Source organism: Artibeus jamaicensis, unplaced genomic scaffold (assembly GCF_021234435.1).
Source record: "Artibeus jamaicensis isolate MK-2021 breed Jamaican fruit bat unplaced genomic scaffold, CSHL_Jam_final contig_797, whole genome shotgun sequence".
NCBI lineage: Eukaryota > Metazoa > Chordata > Mammalia > Chiroptera > Phyllostomidae > Artibeus > Artibeus jamaicensis.
In genome coordinates, this window is record NW_026521977.1 from 17,577,356 (window position 1) to 17,602,080 (window position 24,725).

The window sequence follows — 24,725 nt, forward strand, 5'->3', positions numbered from 1 at the left end:
ATCTTATATTTTATGCAGTTTTATTTTTAATCTTGTCATTTTGTACCTTCATTTGTTTATTTATTTTTAATCCTCACCCAAAGATATGTTTATTGATTTTAGGGAGAGAGGAATGAAGAGAGAGAGGAATGAAGATAGAGACAAATAGACAGACAGACAGACACCAATTGTTTGCTTCTCCTCTGTGCCCAGACCAGGGAGAGAACCCACAACCTTTTGGTGCATGGGGTGAACTCCAACCAACTGAGCCACCCTGCCAGGGCCTGTCATTTTATATTTCTTACATGTTTAAAATGTAATGGTAAAACAATATTTGATTTAAAAGAATAATATGCTTGCCCTGGCCAAGTGGCTCAGTTACTTGGACTAAAGGGATACAGGTTCCATTCCTGGTCAGGGCACATATCTAGGTCACAGGTTCTGTCCATGGAGGGGACATATATAGGAGACAACCGATCATTGTTTCTCTCTCACACTGGTGTTTCTCTCTCACACCGGTATTTCTCTCTCTCTCTCTTTTCCCCCCCTCTCTCAATAAGTATATTTTAAATATGATAATATGCCATTCTGTTTTTTCTATTAAAATATTAAAAGTAGGTGCTGGCTGGTGTAGCTCAGTGGACTGAGTGTGGGCCTGTAAACAAAAGCATCGCCAGTTTGATTCCCAGTCAGGGCACATGCCTGGGTTGTGGGCCAGTTCCCAGGTGGGAGGGCATGTGAGAGGCAACCACACACTGATGTTTCTCTCCCTCTTTCTGGCTCCCTTCCCCTCTCTCTCTCTAAATAAATAAAATCTTTAAAAATATATATATTAAAAGTATTATTTTAACATGTAGGTATTTTATATAGCCCAGTTGTTTATATGTTTAGAATAGATTAGAAAAATATGGCTGATATAAACTTAAATTATTTGTATTCTGTATAACACCAGTGCACAAGGTTTTTAGCATGTCTGAGAAAAATAAAATATTTTTGTAATTTAAAATGGGATGTTGAATACTAATGTGAATGATTAAGTTTTTCTACATAGTATTCAGTCAGGATTCAGATGCCTAACTCAATTAGAATTACACTTAAAATTTTGTTCGTATCAAACAGCCCAACAATGGATGATGAAAACCAAGGCATTAACGATGTTTAGAGATGCAATGGTGGGGAGGGGCGGGGGGGGGGACAAATGTTGTAATAGCTTAGTTTTAACTTTATGATGTATAATTGGGGATTTCTGAAATCTCTAACCAAGGAAAATATTGCTGGTACAAGAAATGGAAAAAGACAATCTTGGAGACCATAATTATCTTAAAACTGTATGTAACTAAAGAGAAGTAGAGGATAGAAAGCCCCTCAGCTGCCTAACATATATAACCACCCAGCAATTTATCCATCATCCTTTGAAAACATATTCATGCCTGTTGCAGTCTGAGCTCCTTCAGGAAATCAGCGTTAAGATGTGACACTGAAAAAGTGCACCCCTGTAGAACAATATACGTGATATTGTTAAAGGTTTTAAAAAACATGTGGCAAGTATTTTTCAGTTAACTTTGTTATCTAAAAGAATTTTCTTGATTATCTCAAACATAGTGATAAATATTCTCCGTGAAAACATTCTATGGAATGTCTTCTAAAATATCAAAATTTACTTTTTAAATATTAAAATGTTTATCAGATAGTCTGATGTTTTAATGAAATAAAAAATTATTATTTTTGTTACTCATTTTTTAATTGTTTTATTATTGTTCAAGTACAGTTGTCTGCATTTATGCTCCACCACTCCCCACCCCACCCCAGCCATCCCCACCTCCCTCCCCTGATTCCACCCCACTCTTGATTTTGTCCATGAGTCCCTTATAGTTGTTCCTGAAAACCCTTCCACCCTTTCCCACCTCTCCTCTGGTTACTGTCAGATTGTTATTAATTTCAATGTTTCTGGTGATATTTTGCTTGTTTCTTTTATTAATTAGATTCTACTTAAAGACGAGATCATATGGTATTTGTCTTTCACTGCCTGGCTTATTTCATTTAGCATAATGCTCTCTAGTTCCACCTATGCTGTTACAAAGGGTATAAGCTCCTTCTTTCTTTCTGCTGTGTAGTATTCCTTGGTGTAAATGTACCATAGTTCTTGATCCATTCATTTACTGATGGGCACTTAGGTTGCTTCCAGCAATTGGCTATTTTAAATTGTGCTGCTGTGACCATTGGGGTGCATAGGTTCTTATGAATTGGTGTTTCAGGGTTCTTAGTATATCATGCCAACAGTGGAAATTCTTGGTCAAAAGGCAGTTCCATTTTTAGTTTTCTGAGGAAATAAAAAATTATATATATATATATATGCATATACACTCAAATATTTCCTTAGAAGTTGAAAATGCTAAGATTTTTCTATAATTTTTATAATTTCAACTATATGATATGCATTAATATTTAATGAATTAAAGAAAAATGATTTTTTAGAAGTAAAGTTAAATACTATTCATAATATACTAAGGCAGTTTTAAAACTTACTTTGAACATTTTTTGGTGATGATATGCCCAATAGGTAATATTCATGCAGAAATATATCTAATATCTAGAGCAAAGGTTTAAATTTTTACTGAATTTATCCGGGTGACATTGGTTAATTAAGTTACGTAGGTTTCAGGTTCACAGTTCTATAAAACATCATCTGTTTATTGTGTTGTATGTTCCCACCCCATGTCAAGTCTCCTTCCATCGCCATGTATTCCCCCCTTTACCCTCTCTCCAGCCCCCTTTTTTCTCTGGTAATCACCATACTGTTGTCTGTGTCTATGAGTTGTGATTTTTTTTGCTTTATTATTTCACCTTTTTTATCCAGCCCCTCATACCTCCTTCCCCCCAATAGCTGTTAGTCTGTTTTCTGTATCTATGAGTCTGTTTCTGTTTTGTCTGTTAATTTATTTTGTTCTCTTGATTTCACATATAATTGAAATCATAAGGTATTTGTCTTTCTCTGACTGTCTTATTTCACTTAGCATAATACTCTCCAGGTCCATCCATGCTGTTGCAAAAGGCAAAATTTCCTTCTGTTTATGGGTGAGTAGTATTCCACTGTGTAAATGTAACACAGCTTTTTTATCCACTCATCTGCGGGTAGGCACTTGGGTTGTTTCCATAGCTTGGCTATTTTAAATAATGTTTCAGTAAACATAAGGGTGCATATATATTTTTTTCAATTAGTGTTTAGGTTTCTTTGGGTATATCCCCAGAAGTGAAATCGCTGGGTCATAGGCAGTTCCATTTTTAATTTTTTGAGGAAATTCCATAATGTTTTTCACAGTGGCTGTACCAGTCTGCATTCTAGCTGTGCACGAGGGTTCTCTTTTTCTCCACATCCTCTCCAGCACTTGTTGTTTGTTTATTTATTGATGTAACCTTTCTGACAGGTGTGATGCGATATCTCATTGTGGTTTTAATTTGCATCTCTCTGGTGATTAGTGACACTGAGCAACTTTTCACGTCTGTTGGCCACCTGTGTGTTTTCTTTGGCATCGGCCCCAGTTATAAAGTAGGAGCCAAGAATTCTCTCTCTTTTCTTTAAGATTTTATTTTATTTTTAAAGATAGGGAAAGGGAGGGAGAATGAGAAGGAGAGAAACATTGCTGTGCAAGAAAAACATCAATTTATTTCCTCTCGTACGCCCCCAACTGGGAACCTGGCCTACAACCTAGGCATGTGTCCTGACTGGGAACCGAACTGGTGACCTGTAGATTCACAGTCTGGCACTTAATCCACTGAACCACACCAGGCAGGGCTAGAATTAATTTAAGGAGCTTAAAAGTTGTATTTTTAAAATACATACCCAGCATAAGAACATGCCTACCTACGAGAGTGGTATAACTACATCGATGTTTACTAAAAGCTTATAATAAATGTTAATATCAAACATGATAGTAAATAGTTCAAATTTAAACTCAAATTTGATAAACCTCATATTTAATATGGAGAAAAATATAATCGAAAATGAATTACTTTATAGTAACCCATAAGTCACAGAATAAGTAACAGTTCATTTTAAATGAACCATATCATATTTAATGAATGAGTATAGCAACAAGGTGTTTGTAATGAAGTACAAAAATTAAGACTAGCATCTTCAGAATTCTTTCTATGGACTGTAAAATTCATAAGTAAAAATTGAAGTTCTGTCTTAATGATTTGAAAGCATTAATTTATATCCTGACATATCAACCTTTTACCTAAATATTGAACTCATTTGTTAAAGATCTTGTTCATTGTACCATGTATCTTTTGCTTTATTGAGTTCTTTGGTTATAAATGAGATCAGAGTTACCAGTTAATTTAGAATTAGATGTAGCAGTATTGTTTGATGAACAACATAGAGTTTGAATTTATATTAGAAAGATTTCCTTTTCTTCTGTCAATTTGGTGTCAGAATTAAGTCTGTGTTTGCTCTCTAGCTGTTATTTACTGATCGTGGAACAAGAATTCGATTCTGAATCCAGTGAGTGGTCAGTTGTTTGCTCCTAGTATATTGCAGTGCAGTCTGGTCTTTCTGAGCAAATAGAATACAAAAATATCTCAAGATTTGTCACATTTTCCTTGTTCTGCCTAACATGGAGACAGCTATAAGAATGAAGTTAAAGAAACATTCTTTGGTTAGCCAAATATATTTTTGAATGTATTTTATTATACTCATCTCCAAAGTTATCATTTTAATGTGTCATGTTATAAATAATTAAAAACTATTTTCTGGCCCTTGTGTCATTCTCTTTTGCAAGCCGTATTGCATGCTCAATAACAGCACATTTTCCCATGCATTTTACTTTTTTTAGCCTATGGAATACTTACTGTATTTCCTATCAAAACTATTTTCTTACTGTATATCTGTATAATACAAGGACAAATATTAGAAGAGTCCTGTGAAGACAGGGTTGTAATCAGCATATGTTACCTTCATTTCCTTGTGAACATTTTATTTGTTCAGAAAATGATCAGAGTCTGTGTTTTTTGGTGTTTACTCTGAAGTGCTAGCTGAGCCGGAAATTTGCTGTTTGACCCCAGGGGTTCACTTCCCCCCCACTCGCTACTTATGAGAGCTTATTTAAAATTCTAAGTTCTCCTCTGGCAGCCACAGTTAGAGCCTCTTTGGCAAACTAAAAAGACTAAGAAAAAACATGCAAAGGCTCAGTACAGCTTCCAGTGACCTACATTTGTAGCCAGTTTTTTAAAATGGCATGTGCCTTATTTTTCAAAAGGGAAATGAAAAGTAAGATAAAAATAGGAAAATAACCCCAACTCACTGTCACTGGCCAGTGAGAACTGTTTCTGATATAACATTAAAATAAACACACATTTGGAATTGGGATTTGTACATCAACCAACAAAAGAAAGGAATTTTGCATGCAGAACAGTAGCCTAAGTCGTATAGCAAAAGTGCCATACTCTGTAAGATTTATCTGCAAGAAGTGAAATGTATTCAGGATCTCAGCTTAGATTTTAAATTTCTGTGTTGCTACTTAAGAAGTGTCAGGACCTTGCACAAGTCAGTTAACCTCTCCTATTAAGATAGGAATGAATACCCTCGCTATCTTATTCCAGACTTCCAAATTTAAAAATTAAATTTGGGGGGGGGGTTGCTTTCTATGTCCTAAAGCATACTTATTCCACACCTCACATTGACTTACAAAAATTTTATTTTGAGCTCATAAAACAAAAGAATTGTGCATACTTGATGGTTATTGTTATCCTCAAAAGACACATTAAAATTTTGGATCTCTTACGTAGTGTTTTATCACTCTCTGAAAATAAGCCACACAAGACCAGAATTGGGAATTTTAGAAATAGAGTTTGTTTGTTTCTTCCGAATACTTTTACAAAAAAAAGTATTGTGAAGTATTCAGTCCTTCTTGGAGGCACCCAGGACTCGAAATTCTGAAAGCCAGGCTGTTGAAAGTAAAAGTCAATCCTTTTTACTTTTCATCAGCTCTCCAAATTAACATACTGTCCCATTAAACGAAAGGGTAAAGGACACCGGGAAAAGAGAAAGGCAGCGAGCGCATCACCCAGGGTCATAGATTAAGTGGACAGTCTGTAAAATTGTCATAGGTACAAAGGACAGTGTTGCCATGTGCACAGCCCCAGAGCAGATGGGCTATCTATCCAGCTAATGTTGGGGGGATTCTCTCAGTGGCCAGTCTTTCTCTCCTGAAATTTTAAGTTATGTTCAGCAAAAACTAATCAACAGTCACAGAAAGTAGCCATAGTTCAATTCATCAAATCCATGTTTTTATATTACGGAATATTAATGAAATCAGAGGCATTTGAAATGTGCTTATCATTTTTGTAAAATACACTTACAACTACTGTTCTGTGTCTCTAAAAGTCTGTGCCAGATTTCAGAAGCAAGGTAGATAGTACTAAATTGAAGATGAATTCAAAGCAGGAAGTGGATCTGAGACTATGAAGTGAAACTCCTACCTTTATATTCATAAACCAGATTCTAACAAACAGGTTGCTCTAGGATTAAACAAAGTCTATTTTACTCCCTTACCCAGTACTCAGCAGAGAGAGAATCAGTTTTGTTCTACTAACATCAAATGTACTACAGAATATAATTTTCAAATTTAATAAAAGTAAAGTGATTCGCAGTTTCATTTCGTACCCCACATACCCTAAGGATTTTTGTTTGTGACATTTTCCATAAGCTGGATTATTCTAGGAAAATAAAAGAACAGGACATCAAACACAGACAGAAGCTTGCATGTTCTTGAGCCAGGAATTGAACTGATCTGGACCACTTAATGAAGATAAATGCCTAATTCTGTTCCTGATTCAGATTTATTTGACAGTAGATATCCCTGAAACTTTAGAATATATCTTTTCCAACAATGTAAAAATTATATAACCTCAATTGAATAAATAATTATAAGATTATTGTCATTACCCTAAGTTTTAGTTAAATTTAGATATATTTTAGTTATATCAGGTTTTTATAAATTAATGTAATTTATAAATTATAATCAACAGGGACAGAGAATTTTGTAGGAATCCTATGCCAGCATAACTTAAATAATTATTAAATAACCTGCTTATTTAATATATATTTTATATGTCATATTTTCTTAAAAACAGGTTAATATATACCCTTATACAGTAAACATTTACTAAAGAGAGTTATTGTACATGATCACACTAGCTAAACCTGCTAATACCAGTGATTAAGTGGAAAATTCAGTCTGCGATTTAAAATATTTCACAAAATATATTTAATCAAGACATTTTGTGTCACAAGGACCATGTCACTTATCATTCATTCTTTTTTCTATAACTAGAGGTATAGATACAGACAAAGATACATATATATATGTGTGTATATATACACACATATATACATATATGTACAATATATACATAATACATACACACATACTGTTTTTAACAGTGGTGATTACCTAGTTAGTAGATGTCTTCATTTTAGCTTATATTACCTCTTTGAGTATGAATTTTATTAGCTGTATAGTCAGAGCCAGATAAGACATCATTTAACAGAATGACTTGACTTTGTAAAGGAACCCAGAAAGGAAATCTCCAATTTTTGTGGCTAGAAATATGATACCAATTGTGAATCCTTTTCTCTCTGTAGGGAGGCATGTGGAATTTCTTATTTTAAGCTTTCTTTCTAAGAAATTTGTTTTGAAGTAAAAAGAATGTTTTGAAGGAATATATAATACAACTCATATTTTGATATCTAAAACAGATAAAGTCTGTATCTGAGTTGATACATTGAGGAAAGTTGATAAAATGAATATAAACCTCATGGACACTTGTTCTTAACAGCTTGACAGTTTTGAATTTTTTACCTCCCTGAGAAAGGAATGGTGGAAGCTAATAATATCACAATGCCAAGACACCCACTGCATCTTCCTGTAACTCCTTTTAAGTTGGTGCCATCGATAAGCAGTCTGGAAAGCATGCAACTGCCTTGGCCAAGATTCGGAGAGCTACTTACTAGGTTAGCCGGCATATTGCTGGGACCTAAATAAGGAATTTAAATTCGCAAACGAGGTCGTTTTCCCCACGTCACTACTGACTGCAGTGGGACTCAGGGATTAATTACACTTCTAAATTGCTTTGAGATCCTTCTATGACTAGTGCCCTTAAAAATATCATGGCTTAGAATGTAATATTTTAAAATAATTAGATTATGATTTGCATTTAACTCAAGTCTTTTTTACTTAAAGTTTTTTTTACTTAGTGCAACTCTTTTCCTTTATTTCTGAATTCTTCTAGTGCAGACGACTATTTCCTGTTCTTATCTTCCCCCTTCCCTGTACGTCAAGAAGACTGAGAGATTTTCCAGTCTTCTCAACACATTTGTTTCATGTGTTAAAGGGAAATGTGAAAGGTTCAAGGGTTTCATTTTTTATTTTCAGATACATGTAATTGGTATAGCTCCAGAATTAAAAGCATTATTTTTGTCAGTGGCTTAACTTGAAAGTTTAGTTAAAATAATATTTAATAGTGATTTTAGCCTTTCTTCTAATAGCAATAATTTTGCCACCTTTATGTTCAAGAAAAAAACATTTGAATCACACTAAGATGTTACCTATTGTGTACTGTATTTAGTTTGAAATGAAGATGGAAATAAGTGAATTCACAGATTGCTAATCTTAAAATCTGTAAGTGTTAAAAACATTTTTATGTAACATCACCTACACCCCCAGATTTCTTCCGATGTACTCTGTGCCATCTACTCTTCTGAATGTTTTTAACAATTGGAGTCACCTATCTCCCCATAATACCACCATTTATTTTTTAAATTGTTTAAAATTTATTGACTTGAGAGAGAGAGAGAGGATGAGAGAGAAAGAGAAACATCAATTTGTCATTCTACTTACTTATGCATTCATTGGTGGTTTCTTGCATATGCCCTGACCAGGGATCAAACCCCGCAACCTCGGAGTATGGGGACAGTGCTCTAACCAACTGAGCTGCCCAACCAGGGCTCCTCCCATTACTTTTAAACATTGAACTGAAGATAGTGTGGAGGGCATACTTTTTTTTAGGTTTTATTTATTTATTTTGGGGGGAGAAAGAGAGAAGGAGAGAGAGAGAAACATCAATGTGTGGTTGCCTCTCACATGCCCTGCACTGGGGACCTGGCTCTTAACCCAGGCATGTGCCCTAGACTGGGAATCAACCAGTGACCCTGTGAATCAGGCCAGCGCTCAACCACTGAGCCACACCAGCCAGGGCTGAAGGGCATACTTTTAATATACAGATACTCAGGCTGAATATTTGGCATACTTTGTAGTCACATTAAGATAATCAGTATCTCTGAATTTGTTTCTCTTTCAGAAAATAAATGTCCCCCCACAAAAAAAAACCATCAAAATCAACAAAGCGATATACTTACTGATACGTGGATAATGCTTAAGTAGTATTAATTATACAGTTACCAAAACCTGCAAGGATCAAAAGATTTTATGTTTAAGAAGGATTTCTCATGCTGCATGGATTATGCTGCTACATAATAGCTCAGTAGTACTTCTGCTGAATTGTAAAATAGCTTAGAGAGGACTATGATGCCCATAGTTGTTGTAATGCATAGGTAATTAAGAGGGTGGGAGGTTAAGCTTCATTAACTGCTGAGGGATTGTATCTTGGGATTTATTATGCCCTAGAGAACATAAAAAGTGAGAAGGGTCAAACTGTTGGAATCAGATTTTGCTTGTGCATCTGCCAAAACAAAGACCACAAAATAATATAGCAGTAAGCACAGAATGGCTTGAATTGAAAAGGGAAGAAATATATGTACAGCATCTTATCAATGATGATAAATGTTTCCTATGAAAAGATAAATATACTTAAGTACTGGGGTATATTTTGGTCCTGGAAGTTTGTAATGATTTAGTTTCATATGGTTTTTTAAGTAGAATAAACAGTTCTTTTTGTCTGAAGGTAGCACCAGTTTCTTTATTCATGTTATATTTCTAACCTGATTTATTTGATTAAAATAATTAGAGAAATTTTATACTTTCTAGCCTATCTTTTGTATACAATTTATAAAGCCTGCTTTTTATTTTTATTTATTCCTGATCCTTGTTACCCAATATATGGGAACTGTAAGGGCAACATTACAGAGGAGGGGAAATCTAATATTCTTTCAGAAAACAAGAATATGACAACACAGTGTATTCTATTGCAACAAATATTGCATTAAATAACTGAGGCATCAGCTACCTTGCTTTAAAGGGCTAGACAGTAAATATTTTTGTGTTTGCAGGCTATATGGTCTCTGTTACAACTACTCAGTTCTGCTATTGCATCACTAAAGCAGCCATAGATACTTTCTACACAAATGGGCATGACTGTGTTCCAATAAAACTTTATTTGCAAAAACAGGTATCTGGTTGGATTTGACCCACAGGCCATAGCTGACCCATGGAGTGCTGTGAACCTGTGAAATCAGACCTGGGAAAGTTATGTGCTTCCAAATACACAGTGGGACAGGCGTGGGATGGATAGACATTCTCATTCTAAATGGGAAGAAGCAGAAGGAAGGGGTGATGGATTCCAAGCAAGTCCAAAATTTAGCAAAGCAAATTCCACCAGGTCTTATGGTTCATGAATAAACTTCTCTGTTCAATGTTCTGCCTTCTAGGCCCACCAAGGTGGCAACGTCACCCCCACGGGGCGGGGAGGGGCAACACCCACATGACTATCCTGGGCTGCGTTTCCACCCTTTGAAAGTGAGGCAGAGGCAGCCTTGCCTCCCAGGCCTGTGTACTCTGGACCTGCCCTGGGAGTGGCAGCTCTGATGGTCTCTGAGCACACTGGAGCTCGGGATTCCCTTTTCTTGCCAGATAGCTCATATTTGAAGGCAAATTGTTCAGTGGTAAATCCTGTAAAATCCAAGAAGTTCAGCAGCTTAATTCCATCCTGCCTTGTCTGTTCCCTTTAGTTCAAACTGGCAGTGTCCCTACAAGTATAATTCCTTCTTTATTCCTGGCTTCTGCTGATATGGCTGATGAAGCCATAATCTCTTTACCAGATCTCTTTACCAAATGGTCTTTCAGCCATACCCTTAGTGTTCTCGTGAAAACAAGTTGTTTTCTTTCTATTTTTTTAAAATTTTTTGAATGTGAATAGACTGAGATTTTCCCAATTCAAATTCTGGTTCCTTCTTTGCTTAAATGCCTTCTTTAATTCATTTCTCTCTTTTCGCACTTTATGCAGTTATGAGAAACCAAGCCACTCCTTCAAAATTTTGCTTAGAAATCTCAGCTAAAAATCCATTTTCATCACTCCCAAGTAGTACCATCCACAAACACTAGAACACAGTGTTTTCTAGCCAAATTCTTTACCGCTTCATGACAAGGATTGCCTTTCCTCCAGTTCTTAATAATATGTTCCCCATTTCCACGAGACATCACCCGAATTGCCGTTAAGTTCTGTATTTCTAGCTTGCATCTCAAAACTCTTCCATCCTCTAGATTTATCCAATTCCAAAGCCACTTTCATATTTTCAGTATTTGTTAGCAGTACCCCCCACCCCCACTCTTTTTGGTACCAAAATGTGTCTCGGTCAGCTTGTGCTGCCATAAGTAAATATCACTGACCAGGTCCAGGGAGGTTTAAGGGAGTTAAATAGGAAAAAATACAATAAAAAAATTTTTTTAATAAAAGAAAAAAAACGAATTTATTTTCTCACATTTCTGGAGGCTAGGAAGTGTAAGACTGTGGTGCCAGCCAATTTACTTCCTGGCGAGGACTCTTTCTGGCTTGTAAATGACATAATGTGGTTAAGCATCGTGTCCCCAGAATCTTCCCTCCCCCTGGTCCAAATGGACTACCTGTTCTGGAGGCAGCCTGCGCAGTTGTTACTGGGGCCTTCCCTCCACAGGCTGCCCTGACCCAGCTCCTGGTGGAACACACCTCGAATAGCTTGAGAGTGAATGCAGATACAGGTCAGTGTGAGATCACAGAGATTTTTCAGCTTTCAGTATCTGAAAATGCCTTTGTTCTGCCCTCAGATTTAACAGTTGTTTGGTTAAATACAGAATACAAGGCTGGAAGTCCCTTTTTCTCTGAAAAATCCCAGTGTTACTCTTGCAAAGTTTGACGGCATTCACACTCCCCTGATAAGTTCAACCCAACCCGGAAGCTCTTCAGATACAGTTCTTTCTGTGTTCTCCCTTATTCTGTAATGTCAGAATCACATGCTTTGGCGTGTGTCTGTTTTCATTTCTAGTTTTGGTACTCAGTAGGATTGTGAATCTAAAGTCTCCTATTTTCCATTTCTGGAAATTTCTCTTAGGTAATTTCTTTGCTATTTTCCTCTGTTACCTGTTTCTCTGTCTAGAAATCCTTTTACGGAGCTAACCTTCTGGACTAATTCTCTATCTTCTTTTCTCCATCGTTTTCTGTCTTTTTAAGGGGCGGTACAGCACCATAGTGAAGAAACTAGATAGAGCAAAACAGACCTTCATCAAGTTCATTAATCTTTGTACTACAGTGTCTTCATCTGTGACATGGGTTTAATAATAGTGCTTACTTCCTAAGATTGTTTTAAGTATTAAATTTTTTAATCATATATAGAGCTTAGAATAGTGCCCGGCAGCTGGAAAGCACTTTGAAGCAGTTAGCTACTGTGATTTTTTTCATTATACCAACTTTCGTCGACTTCCCCAGGGAGGAATCCTCTAGTCTGCCAATCTCCTGCCTGCTCTGCTTAAGGATGGCTTCTGGCCTTCTGAGAGCCTGGCAGTGAGAGCCAACTGCGTCCGTGTGCTTGGGGCAGAGGAAGTTGCTCTGTCTGAAGATGTCAGCGAGTTACCCTGCCTTCGATATGATGTCTCACCCCTGCCCTCTGCAGTGCTCCTGCTTCCAAAGTTTGTCTGATTTGAACTCTTCATTTCTCTTGCACGGCGGGGAAGGAGTAGTATCCTTGCTCTGAGGATTGGCGGGGTGCAGGGGGGCTTATTGTTCCTTCTAAAGATTTTCAACCATGTTTTTCTGTTTTCACAGAGTGTTACTCCTTCCTTCTTGCAGTGCGTCAGATGTTGAGACTTTTTAAAGCCAAGTAGTAGAACCTGGGTTATTATATTTTTCTGTACTATTTTTTGGTGTTTATGTACCTCAGAAAAAATAATTTGAGATGAAAGAATATGTTATAAAGAATATTTACTGTATTATCCTTAGGCAGCAGACAGCTAAAGTTTCAACAGTGGGAAATGATAAAGTGAATATTAGTTAAGCTATATAATATAACATGTAGCCATTAAAAATTGTATGTTGAAAAATAAATGTGGAGATGTTCACAATATCATAATTTTAGAATATAAATAATTCATGTTACAATATGCAAATCGGTAAAATACATTTTATAAAAAATATGAAAGACTGGAGGGAAGTACTCAAATATGGTCAAAGTTACTATTTCTAGGTGGTAGGTTAATAGCTTATTGTTTTCTTTTTTGGATATTTCTGTATCTTATCCTTTTCTATACTGAACATTGACCACTTTTTAGGTCAATAGCTATTTAATATATATTGATTTTTATAAGGATAGTTGGGTACTGTTTTTATAAGTTAAAAAGTTATAGTGAAAAAATATTGTTGGGTTTTGACGTGTATATCAGTCTTATAGATAACCACTAGAAAATTGTTTTTAAAAATATTTATTTTTTGTGTACCTTTTTTCATAAGATTTGAGTCATCTTATAAGAAATCATATTATAAAAGGTGTGTATTAAACAGTTGAAGGAATCAGGGGAAGTTAATAGAGTTAAAGATGAGATACACAGAAAACAGTGCCTAGCCAAGAAGGCGACCCGTGATCTGATGCTTGATGAATTGTGCGTGAGTTGTGGGGGGGGGGGACAGACAGGGAGGCGTATGATGTGTTTAGGTGTTGAGAAATCAAATGACCTCCTGATTTTCACTTTAAATAATTAAGTTGTGATGCTTCTTCAAAATCCCAGTTGGCAGAAGTATAAAGAGTATCTTGATGATTGTAAAACCTCAGAATAAACTATTTAAATTGCAAGATGAATAATTACATGAATTTAAAAAATTTTCCTAGACCAGCACTTGTTGGATAGAATTTTCTGTAATGTCAAAAATGTTCACCACCTGCATTGCCCTAGAGAACAGCCATTAGCTGCATGTGGAGCACTTTAAATGTGGCTAGTGCATGAGACACTTACATTTCAGTAGTCACATGTCCACAGTCACGTGTAGCATAATTCTAGACCAGTGGTTGTGTAAATAATGCTGATGTGTTTTTACTACTGAAATTAACAAAATGAATTCAGATCATGAATGTTTCCCTTGATATCTAATATTTGGGGAGGGGGAGAACTGTAAACAACTGCACCTGAAAATAGATAGAATTGGCAAGCTGGATATAAGTTCATTAAATTTCAGTTTTTATAATATCTTATTTGTTTTTCATGTGTTGTTTTAGCAAGCTATGGGTATTTGTTTCTCTATTATCGCTCTCTATCTAAATTTTTCCTAAATATTACCAAGAATTATTGTATGTGGAGATTTAGGGTTAAGATATGAAAGTACTAAATATGTATCATGTGCTTTCCTACATTATCAAACAAAAAAATAATTTAAAATACTCCAAAAAATTTGTTGTTCTGAACAGAATAAGAAAAATCAGGGTCCAACCTGATGCCATAAATTTCTAAAGTCCATGGACAAATAAGTCTTCATTTGGTTCAGTTCCTAACTTTACTCTCATACCTAGAAAAACCAATGAATTAGCATAATCTTAAGAAATAATTAAGACTGATAGTCTCAAACTAAAGCAAATATTTCCAAAAGTAACACTGAATTGGCTGTATAATTTAAACCCTAATAGTAAGCCACATCCCAAATGGGAATAAAATACTCACTGAACATAGGAAATTGGCATTTAAAGAAGTCTCATAAGAAAATTAAGAGCCTTGTTATTCTGAAAAAGAAAAGACGGCATTTAACTTTGCCTAAGTCTCATAACATGAATATACAGGAAAATGGGTGGAAATCAAAATACTCAGCCCTCAAACTGTAGCTAGAGGAAAAGCTCAATCTGGAAGAAAACTTATCCAATAACAGAAGGCAATTCCTCCATAAGAGATTTATGGAAAAGTTTAATGAATTAGAACATGAGTTCAATAAAATAATATTAAAAATAGATAAGAAAACATGAGAAGTAGATAAAAAGGATAATTGTAGAATTAAAAATAAAAGTTGACTTAAATATTATTACCCAATATAGTAGCAACAAGGAACAGGCTTGTGATAGTCACAGTGAAGTTAGAGAAAAGAGATTAGAACAAGTGATAATATAATTACAATGTGGAAAAATCTGTATTTAAATTAAGTACTCAGGAACTACTGTATTGGACAGCACAAGTATAGAACATTTTCAACATCCCAGAAAATTTTCTTGGTCAGTGCTGGTCTAGAAGATGGGAAAATGTATTTATTCATCTAACATTGTAATTGTTTACTGGTGATGTTTTGTAACTGTACCTTTGCAAAGGTATTTTCTATTTCATTGTGGAATGAAAAAAATCTTAAACCTGAGACATGAAAATATTTTACTTCAAATTAAGAATCTTCTATTAAAGGGGCATCTAGTTTACAGGAGGGAGAGAACACAAAGCAGGACACACACATAAATTTAGTCCTGTAAGCTACTGAACTGCAAAGATAGATGAAGGAGAAATTGTTCAAGCAGTCAGGCAGGAAAAGCAGATCTACGAGGGTGGAATCCTTCCGACTTCCCCACAGCACCATTTTTTTGTTCAAAGACAGTAGAGAAATATCTACCAACTTCTAAGCAAATTAAAATATTATGAAATATAACATCCAACCAAAACGTTAATCAAGTAAAAATATATCTCATTTATTTCCGCAAGGAGAGCTTCATGGACTATCCTCTTTAAAGTAACACCACCTTCCATTACTCTGTGTTCCTTTCCTGTTTTCCCTTCAAGTTCATATTACTATTCTTCTGGGATGTAAGTCCATGAAAGGAAGGACTTTATTTTTCTCACTGCTCTATGCCTAGTACCTTCCTGGTGCTGTTAAATAAGTGCAGCTATCAATGAAGAGAACTGAAGAACAGTGGGACAGCGGCGAAAGGACCAATGAGGAGCTCATTCAACAAAAGCCTTGGTTGCAGACCAGAATGTGAATGCTGTAAACCTTGACAACACAGAAATAATAGAGAAACTACTAAACTTGGGGCAGGGGAGGTGTGAGAAGGCATTTTAAGTGCTAATTTCCTCATATTTTTATAGGCGGAAAGGAGGGAGGTCCTGATTTTGTTGAAAACTGAAACGTGTGAAAAAGAGCATGGTGATTCCAACATCTTAATGGTCTTTGTAATCCCATTTCTCAATTCAGAGAATATGTTATGAAATAATATTTATTGAAATAATCGATCAGTTCAACAATTCTTTCCATTTTACTTTGTTGTTTTCTTTTAGAAATTAAAGTACAGAAATTTTTACTAAAATAATATTTATTGAAATAATCGATTAGTTCAACAATTCTTTCCATTTTAGTTTGTTATTTTCTTTTAGAAATTAAAGCACAGAAATTTTTACTAACTTTAAAAAAGATTTCATTTATTTATTTTTAGAAAGAGAAGAAGAGAGGGAAAGAAACTTTGGTGTGTGAGAAATACATCGATTAGTTGCCTCTCACGCCCATTGAGGGCCTGGCCCACAACCCAGACACCTGCCCTGACTAGGAATCAAGCTGGTGACCCTTTGGTTCATAGGCTGATACTCAGTCCACTAAGCCACACAAGCCAGGGCTAAAGTACAAAATTACTAATAGCATTTTATCATATACTACTTTTATAGAAAGATTTTGTGTAATATATCTATGTCTATCTATCTATATATCTATTCTTAGGACTGTAAGATGCACGGGACCTGAAGACATACCTAGGTTTTAGAGGAAAATAGGGGGAAATTTTTGAAGCAAAAAATATGCTTAAGTATTTAATAACATAAATAACATAGGCCTCCACCCCTCCCCCTTCAGTGAGCCAGGTAAGCTACTTTTGGACTATAAGACACACTCCCTTTTTCCTCCCAAATTTGGGAAGGGTGCATCTTATAATCCTAAAAATACAGTATGTGTATAAGGTCTGTCCAGAATAAAAGAATAAAATGTAAGAATATAAGAATAAAATAAGTGTCTTTATTCTTAGTTATTTCTTCACCTATTTTTCAATGAATGAGTTTTTTTAATTCAGTTTAGAATTATAAACCGATTGTGCACACTCTTTTTTTTTTACCTTGTGGCAAACATAACAATAATTGCATATATATATATATATATATGTAAGTGCTTATTTGAGACTCAGTGTATAAATTTAAAATGTAAGCAAGCACAGCTTCTGGTTGCAATAGCAGTTTTGGTTAGTATAAAAAATGGAATTTTTTATTTAAATTCGATTTACTCCTTTTCTCTTGTTTTAGATTTCTTTTTGTCATAACTGTACTTAAACCACTTGTAAGGCAACAATTTCTACTACATTGAAATATTTTAGTATTGCTAATATTATTTAAGAAAATTATAGTTTTTACCACACATGCTCAGTAATGTATCATTCTGTTTTCACAGGGACTTCCTGCACCGTTACTTGATGATAGTTGTAAAAAGGAATTTGATGAAGATGCGGGTGATCATAAAGCACCAGACTCTAACATGAAGATGAAAATAGCGTGGCGTTATCAGCTGTTACCCAAGATGGAGGCAAGTCAACATACAAGCTATTTCTAAAATTTTCCAATGCATTTGTTTTCATTTTATGGAATCTCTTGTTGTGTATCTGTTATCTTTTAAGTGCAATACAATGTGTATTTGTTTATTTAAATAACTAGGTATTTATAGCATATTTGATCAAGATGACATATTTCTTAAAAATAAAATTATGGTAAATTGGGGTTTTTTTAAGACCAAAATAGATTATTTCATTTTTTTCCATTGTTGCCATATAGAATACTTTATTCTAAGGTTGCAAACCAGAGTAAGTGAACTAACAAAGCCATATTTTTTCTTTTTATTTTTTTATTGAATTTATTGAGGTGACATTTGTTGATAAAACTATACAAGTTTCAAGTGTATACATGATACATCATCTGATGTGGGGACTCCGGCCCACAGGGTCTGTGTGTTGTAGCTGTGATGAACAAATGCACACAGACTACAGAAGTCCTGTGGAGAAAAAGGGACAGTGTGGCCACTCTCTAAGTGAGAGAGAGGGCACTGATCCCTGACTGGACAGGCTTTTATTGCTTTTCTGGGTACATTACATCAAGGATGGTCCTCATTTACTGTGCACAAGTTTGCTGTAGGTAATTGATTACTTTTTACCGATAACAAGGGAGAGGATGTTGCTAATACATCAGAGAAGAAAAATATTTGCAAATGCAAAGGGAAAAGTGGTTGAACTGGTTACACTCCATACTTGGGAGGTTTAGCACAGATTTTAGGAAGTTACTTTAGGGATATGCAGTAAATATTTCTTGCTTCAATTCAGGATGAGGGAGTTTTAGAAGAAACAAACCTCATAGCAGCCTAGGTACAATGCAGGCCTGATTCCCCACAGGAAAACTGATCCATGGGTTTGGCTTCCTGTGTACTGACCTCGCTCCCTGTGGTTTTCCAAATCAGGAACTGGGCTACATTTGCCATATCATGCAGACGGGTTCCCTATAATCATCTGTATATTGTATTATGTGTTCACCACTCCAAGTCAAGTCTCCTTCCATCACGATTTATCCCCCCCATACCATCTGTTACCTTCTGCCAGCCCCCTTCCCCTCTGGTAATACCATGAGTTATTTTGTTTGTTTGTTTTTGCTTAATCCCTTCTATTTACGCAGCCCCTTGAGCCCCCACCCTTTGACAGCTATCAGTTTGTTCTCTATATCTGTGAATCTGTTTTTATTTTGTTTGTTAGTTTATTTTGTCCATTAGATTCCACATATAAGTGAAATTATATGCTACTTGTCTTTCTCTGACTGGCTTATTTCACTTAGCATAATGCTCTTCAGGTTTGTTCATGCTGTCACAAAGGATAAGATTTCCTTTTTTTTATTTTTTTATTTTTTTATTTTTTTATGACCAAGTAGTATTTTATTGTGTAAAGGTACCACTTATTTTTAATCCACTGATCTGATGGGCACTTGGGCTGCTTTCAAATTGTAGCTATTGTAGGTGGTGCTGCAGTGATCATAATGCTGCAGTAATCATAGGTACATATATTCTTTCCAATTAACACTTCATGTTTCTTCAGACAGTTCCCAGAAGTGTAATCACTGGGTTACAAGGCAGTTCCAGTTTTAATTTTTTGATGAAACTCTATATTGTTTTCCACAATGGCTGTATGAATCTGCATTCCCAGCAATAGTGCATGAGGGTTCCCTTTTCTCCACATCCTCTCCAGCACTTGTTGTTTGTTGATTTATTGATGGTAGACATTCTTACAGATGTGAGATGGTATCTCATTGTGGTTTCAATTTGCATTTCTCTGATGATGAGTGATGTTGAGCATCTTCTCATATGTCTGTTGGTCATCTGTAAGTCCTCTTTGGAGAAGTATCTATTCAGTTCCTTTGCTCTTTTTTTTAATTGGATTATTTGACCTTTTGGGGGTTGAGTCTTTTGAGTTCTTTGTAAATTTTGGATATTAACTCCTTATCATGTGTATCATTGACAAATATGTTTTCCCATTCAGTGGGTTGTCTTTTCATTTTGTTGATGGTTTCCTTTACTGTGCAAAACCTTTTTAGTTTGATATAATATCATTTGTATATTTTTTATTTTGCTTCTCTTGCCCAAGGATGTATATGAGAAAAAAATATTGCTATGATAAATATCTGAGATTTAACTGCTCGTGTTTTCTTCTAGGATTTTTGTGGCTTTGAGTCTGACATTTAAGTTTTTATCTATTTTGAGTTTATTCTTCTGGATGTTGTAAGAAGGTGGTCTAGTTTCATTTTTTATTTTCGATGTATCTGCTCAATTTTCCCAACACCATTTATTGAATAGATGTCTTTGCTTGTATATGCCTGCCTCCTTTGTCAAATATTAATTGACCATTGACCATAAAGGTGTAGATTTATTTCTGGGCTCTCTACTCTGTTCCATTGATCTCTATGACTGTTTTATGCCAGTACCATATTGTTTTGATTACTATGGCTTTGTAGTATACTTTGACATCAATAGCATGATTCCTCCAACTTTGTTTTTCTTTCTCAACATTTCTGTGGCTATTTGGGGTCTTTTGTGGTTTCACATAAGTTTTTGGAACATTGTTCTAGTTCATGAAATACTCTATTGCTGTCTTCATAGGAATTGCTTTGGCTCTATATATTGTATTGGGTACTATGGACATTTTAATGATAACTAACAAAGCCATTTGTATCGAGTATGATCACTTCTAAATATTCAATGTAAGTCATAGTTCTTTGGAATTACTGTTTTTATTTGTATACCTTTTCAACCATCATACTTCCAAACTTAGGTATCACATAACTGGGCCTATCCAGTACTAACTAAGAGGAAAGTTAGGGGTGAATCTCTGAGAAGTCAAAATAGATGTCAATAAATCTGGCCACTAAAGATCATGAACTCTGTCCTGTTGAATGTTATTTTCATCTATTATCTCCCTCATTTGTTTGTTTGCTTCATTAACTTTTAGAATACTATAATGTCTACCAGAGATTGTCTTACTGATAGAGAAAAGGAAAGAGAGGGAGGGAAGGAGGGAGGGACAGAGAGAGCAAGAGATTGATTCTAATCTGAATACAACACAATTCCCATAGTCCGCCGTTCTCTAGTCTTCCACATTGAGATCAGTGTTAGCTTTCCCAAGGACAGAAGTATGTTCACGACACTGCTAAACTGCACATGCCTAATTTGTTGTCCTGTTTCCACTGCCTCCTTCTGAATTCCTGGCAGGTTGTCAGTCGTAGTACCCTCCTGTAAAGCTTAGATGCAATCTTAGAATTTTCTGTAGAGTGGGCAGGACGATCACACCAGTTGATGAGAGTTAGTGGTATATGAGATAAAACCTATTTGCCATTATCAACCTGTTATATTAAATATAAATTTTTAAGGCATATACATGATCTATACAATTTAATTCAAGCCTACTGTTTAGCCTCCTCTGCATGTGTGCATATGAAACATTATATTCACCCATCTTGTGAGAATCATTCCTTATGATTTGCTTAGATTTCTGCTGTTAAAGCATTTCACTGCTTTATTCATCAACTCATCCTTCTCCAAGTGCAAATGTTACTACTAACTCTGACAGCTTTCCATATATAATTGCTTAGTTTTTAAATTTTTGGTTCCATGGTACTTCGTACACTTTAAAGTGCTTGCACTGTTTTATAGTTGTTAGTATAACCCTCTTCTCCCCCAGACAGAATTCTCTGTAAAGGCTGAGATCTTGTTTCATTTTCTCTGTCTCCAGCACTGTATTAATACCCACATACTCAGTAAATACTTAGCAAATGATAGGTCTGTTTACTCAGTCAGCAGATATTAATTAAGCATCAACTGTGTACCAAGTATAAAATATGTTGTAATAGATACAGATTAAGCAACAGTGAATTGTTCTAATTTAGATAGGAAAGCTATCTGAATAATAGGATTTTAAGCTGTAATTTAAATGACCAGGAACAAACTACAGACTGGAGACAGGACATTTAAAACTCATATTAAAAAATAAGAACTACTGGGATGGGAGTAAAAGACAGAATACTGTAGTTGAAAAATAATTAAATAAAAAATTTTTTTTAAAAAAGAACTAAATCTCCTCGTATATAAAGAACGTCTAAATTGAATAAGGCATACTAGTCTTAAATGCAATTTTTTAAATGGTCAAAGTATGAAAAGGAAATTCAGGTGACTCAAACATATGGAAACAGGTGCCCAATTTCAGTTACAATTGAGAAATACAATTTAGAGCTACACCGACTTGCCATTTTTCTCTGATCAGATTGTCAGTAACCTAAAATGTTTGGAAAGACACTAACTGGTGGGGTGGGGTGGGGTGGGGTGGGGTGGGGTGAGGTGGGTGGGATTCGCACTCACACTATGCTGGTGAAGTGCAAGTAAGTGTAACTTCTGTGCAAGTTCACCTGGTAGTAACCTTCAGAACTACAAAAAAATCAATATATCTTTTGATTTTGGGGAGAAAGTTTACCCGATGAATATATTTACACAGTGTAAAATAAATCATATATGAGCTTTTTATGCAACATATTTCTAAATAGCAAATGATTGGAAAGGACCTAAATATCTGTCAGTAAGCAACTAGTTAAATAAAAACAGTGTTACAGTAGAATAACACCCATTTATTTTTAAAAAAAGGAAACTGTGTAATCAGTGGTTTTCATAGGTGTAGCCTAGCTTGGCAGTGACTGAGAACTAGGTACAAGAGGCCAGAATAGCTGTAGTTCTTCTGTGTAAGAAAATGTGAGTTGAGTGATAAGAGTTTAGAACAGACGAGGAACATAGAATTAGCACTTGAGAACCCTAATGGCAAAGAAGTTTACATCTTTGATCTGGCAGATTCATTTGTGTAACTGGGCTTAGCAGTGACTCTTTTTATTTTATTTTTCAATTACAGTTTATATTCAATATTATTCTATATTAGTATCAGGTGAACAGCATAGTGGTTAGATAGTCACATACTTTAGAAAGTGCTCCCCACAGTATTTCCAGTGCTCGCCTGGCACCAGACACAATTATTACAATATTATTTACTGTACTCCCTGTGCTGTACTTTACATTGCTATGATTGTTTTCTTTCTACCAATTTGTATTTATTGATCCCTTCCCTTTGTACTCAGTCCCTTAGTGCTACCCCCCCACCTCCCACAAATGGCAATCATCAGTCCGTCCTGACCGTTGCAAGGAGTGACTGTTCTGATTTTTCTACTGGAGTGTTCTGAAAGAGTAATGAAAATGCAAGCTCCAAATCATAGGTATCTTTTTGGTAAAGACAGTTTTAGATTATATAAGTCACTGTGCCGTCTGTTTCCTTTATTTTTACTCTTCCCTCTCTAGGTTTTGGTCTTTTCATTGGTAGTAACATTCTTCAAGTGAAAATGCAATTAACTGAACCTTTAAGCAATTTTTCTCACTGCTTATTAGAAAATTTGTTGTAAGTTGTAGAGAAGTTTTTTGTTTCTTCATAATTCATGGTTTCTTTTTGTACTGTAATTGTAGATGAAATTCCTGCCCCCCTTTTACATATAAGTGATTAGTCCTTTTTTCCCCCTTTCCCTTCCACATGGGGTGCCGGCATTGTTTTGTCTAGGGGAGCAGACTTCAGAGGTGACATTAATACATAAAGCCAGTGCTCAGTTTTCAAGATTTTCAACTTGAGTGTTTTAAAAATTGTGCTCTTCTTACAGTGGTCTTTCCCAGATGACTTATTCTCTCCCATTTTCTTTGCATCTCCACTAAAATGCCACTTTATCAGGAATGTCTTCTTTTGTCACCGCATGTAAAATAAAACCACGCTCTCTCTCTATCATCTCCTTTTACCGTCTGATTTTTCTTGGGGGCACTTATAGTACAGCATCTATCTCTACCAGAATGTCAGCTCAATGAAAGAAAGGACCTTTGGGACTCTTTTGTTTTACTGGCATACGGTGGGTGCTCAATAGTTACTTGTTGAATACACAAGTGAATGAATTATATAGTATGTGAGTTAAATATGAAACTCAGTTAAGTGGCATTAATTAATACAAATAAAAGAACAGCTTATTTTTAATTTAGTCAGTGGTCAAACTTAAGTTTATACTTACAAGTAAGTTCTGTCAAGTTTAGAACAGAGAAATCATCTTGTGGCTTCTTTGTTTTTCTTTGAAATGTCACCAACATGTATATTTGCTTAATACAGAAATTTTAGTATGTGGTGATTTGCCATAACTGATAGGCATTGGTGATCACTCATTATCTCTACTTTATAAATCCAGACCTTACTTTGCCATTAGCAGTTTAAAAACAATACCAACTAAACTCTGTTTTTTTTGTATTTTGCTCAGGCCAAAGTATAGTTAACACTATTATGAGTAAAGATTAAACAAGTAGTCCAAAACTAACTGTGTCGATTATCAGGTATGCCTTTGAATATTGGTTGTCATGAAGTCTTAAGACTAGAAATAGTCATATTTCCATTTAGGGAATGCCAAAAAAAGATAAACTATGCACAACTCAATCAATAACAATAGCTCAGTAAAGCAGAAAGCCAGCGCTTCCAGTAAGAGGGGTGTGTAGTTTTCAAAGGCCCACCCAGGTCCCTCGTCCTTTGATTTTGATTCCGTCTCCTGAGTGCACTGCCCTCTTCTTTCCTGTCTGGTCATCAAGCCCTGCTCTCTCCACCCCACAAACTGCTAGCCTACAGCACAGTCTGAGCCTCAGTTCCTTCGGTGTTGTAGAGCTCTCCTACTGCAAAGGCCCACAAGTGACTGCAGCAATTCATGACAGTGCGTGGATGTTTATTATATTCAGTTCATTACACTTTGGTTTTCTGCCTTAGTTTTTCAGCCACAACAGTGCTGTCACAGATGTGCGCATGTTGTAGATGACAACAAATAACATTTGTTCAATAACGCAATGTAATTACAAGAGATAGTAATGAATCTTCTGATCGCTAGTGGATCAGGACGCAATAATAATAACACTTACAACAG

At 35.4% G+C, this 24,725-nt stretch overlaps 1 protein-coding gene across 3 annotated transcripts in view; it reads left to right on the forward strand.

Moving 5' to 3' along the window:
- ELP4 (elongator acetyltransferase complex subunit 4) overlaps window positions 1-24,725 on the forward strand; it is a 194,590-nt gene that overhangs the window by 22,814 nt on the left and 147,051 nt on the right. For all 3 annotated transcript variants that reach the window (XM_037126657.2, XM_053672937.1, XM_053672936.1), the window contains exon 4: window positions 17,626-17,757. In XM_037126657.2, the coding sequence (XP_036982552.2) occupies window positions 17,626-17,757 (132 nt within the window). The remainder of the gene's footprint in view (window positions 1-17,625; window positions 17,758-24,725) is intronic.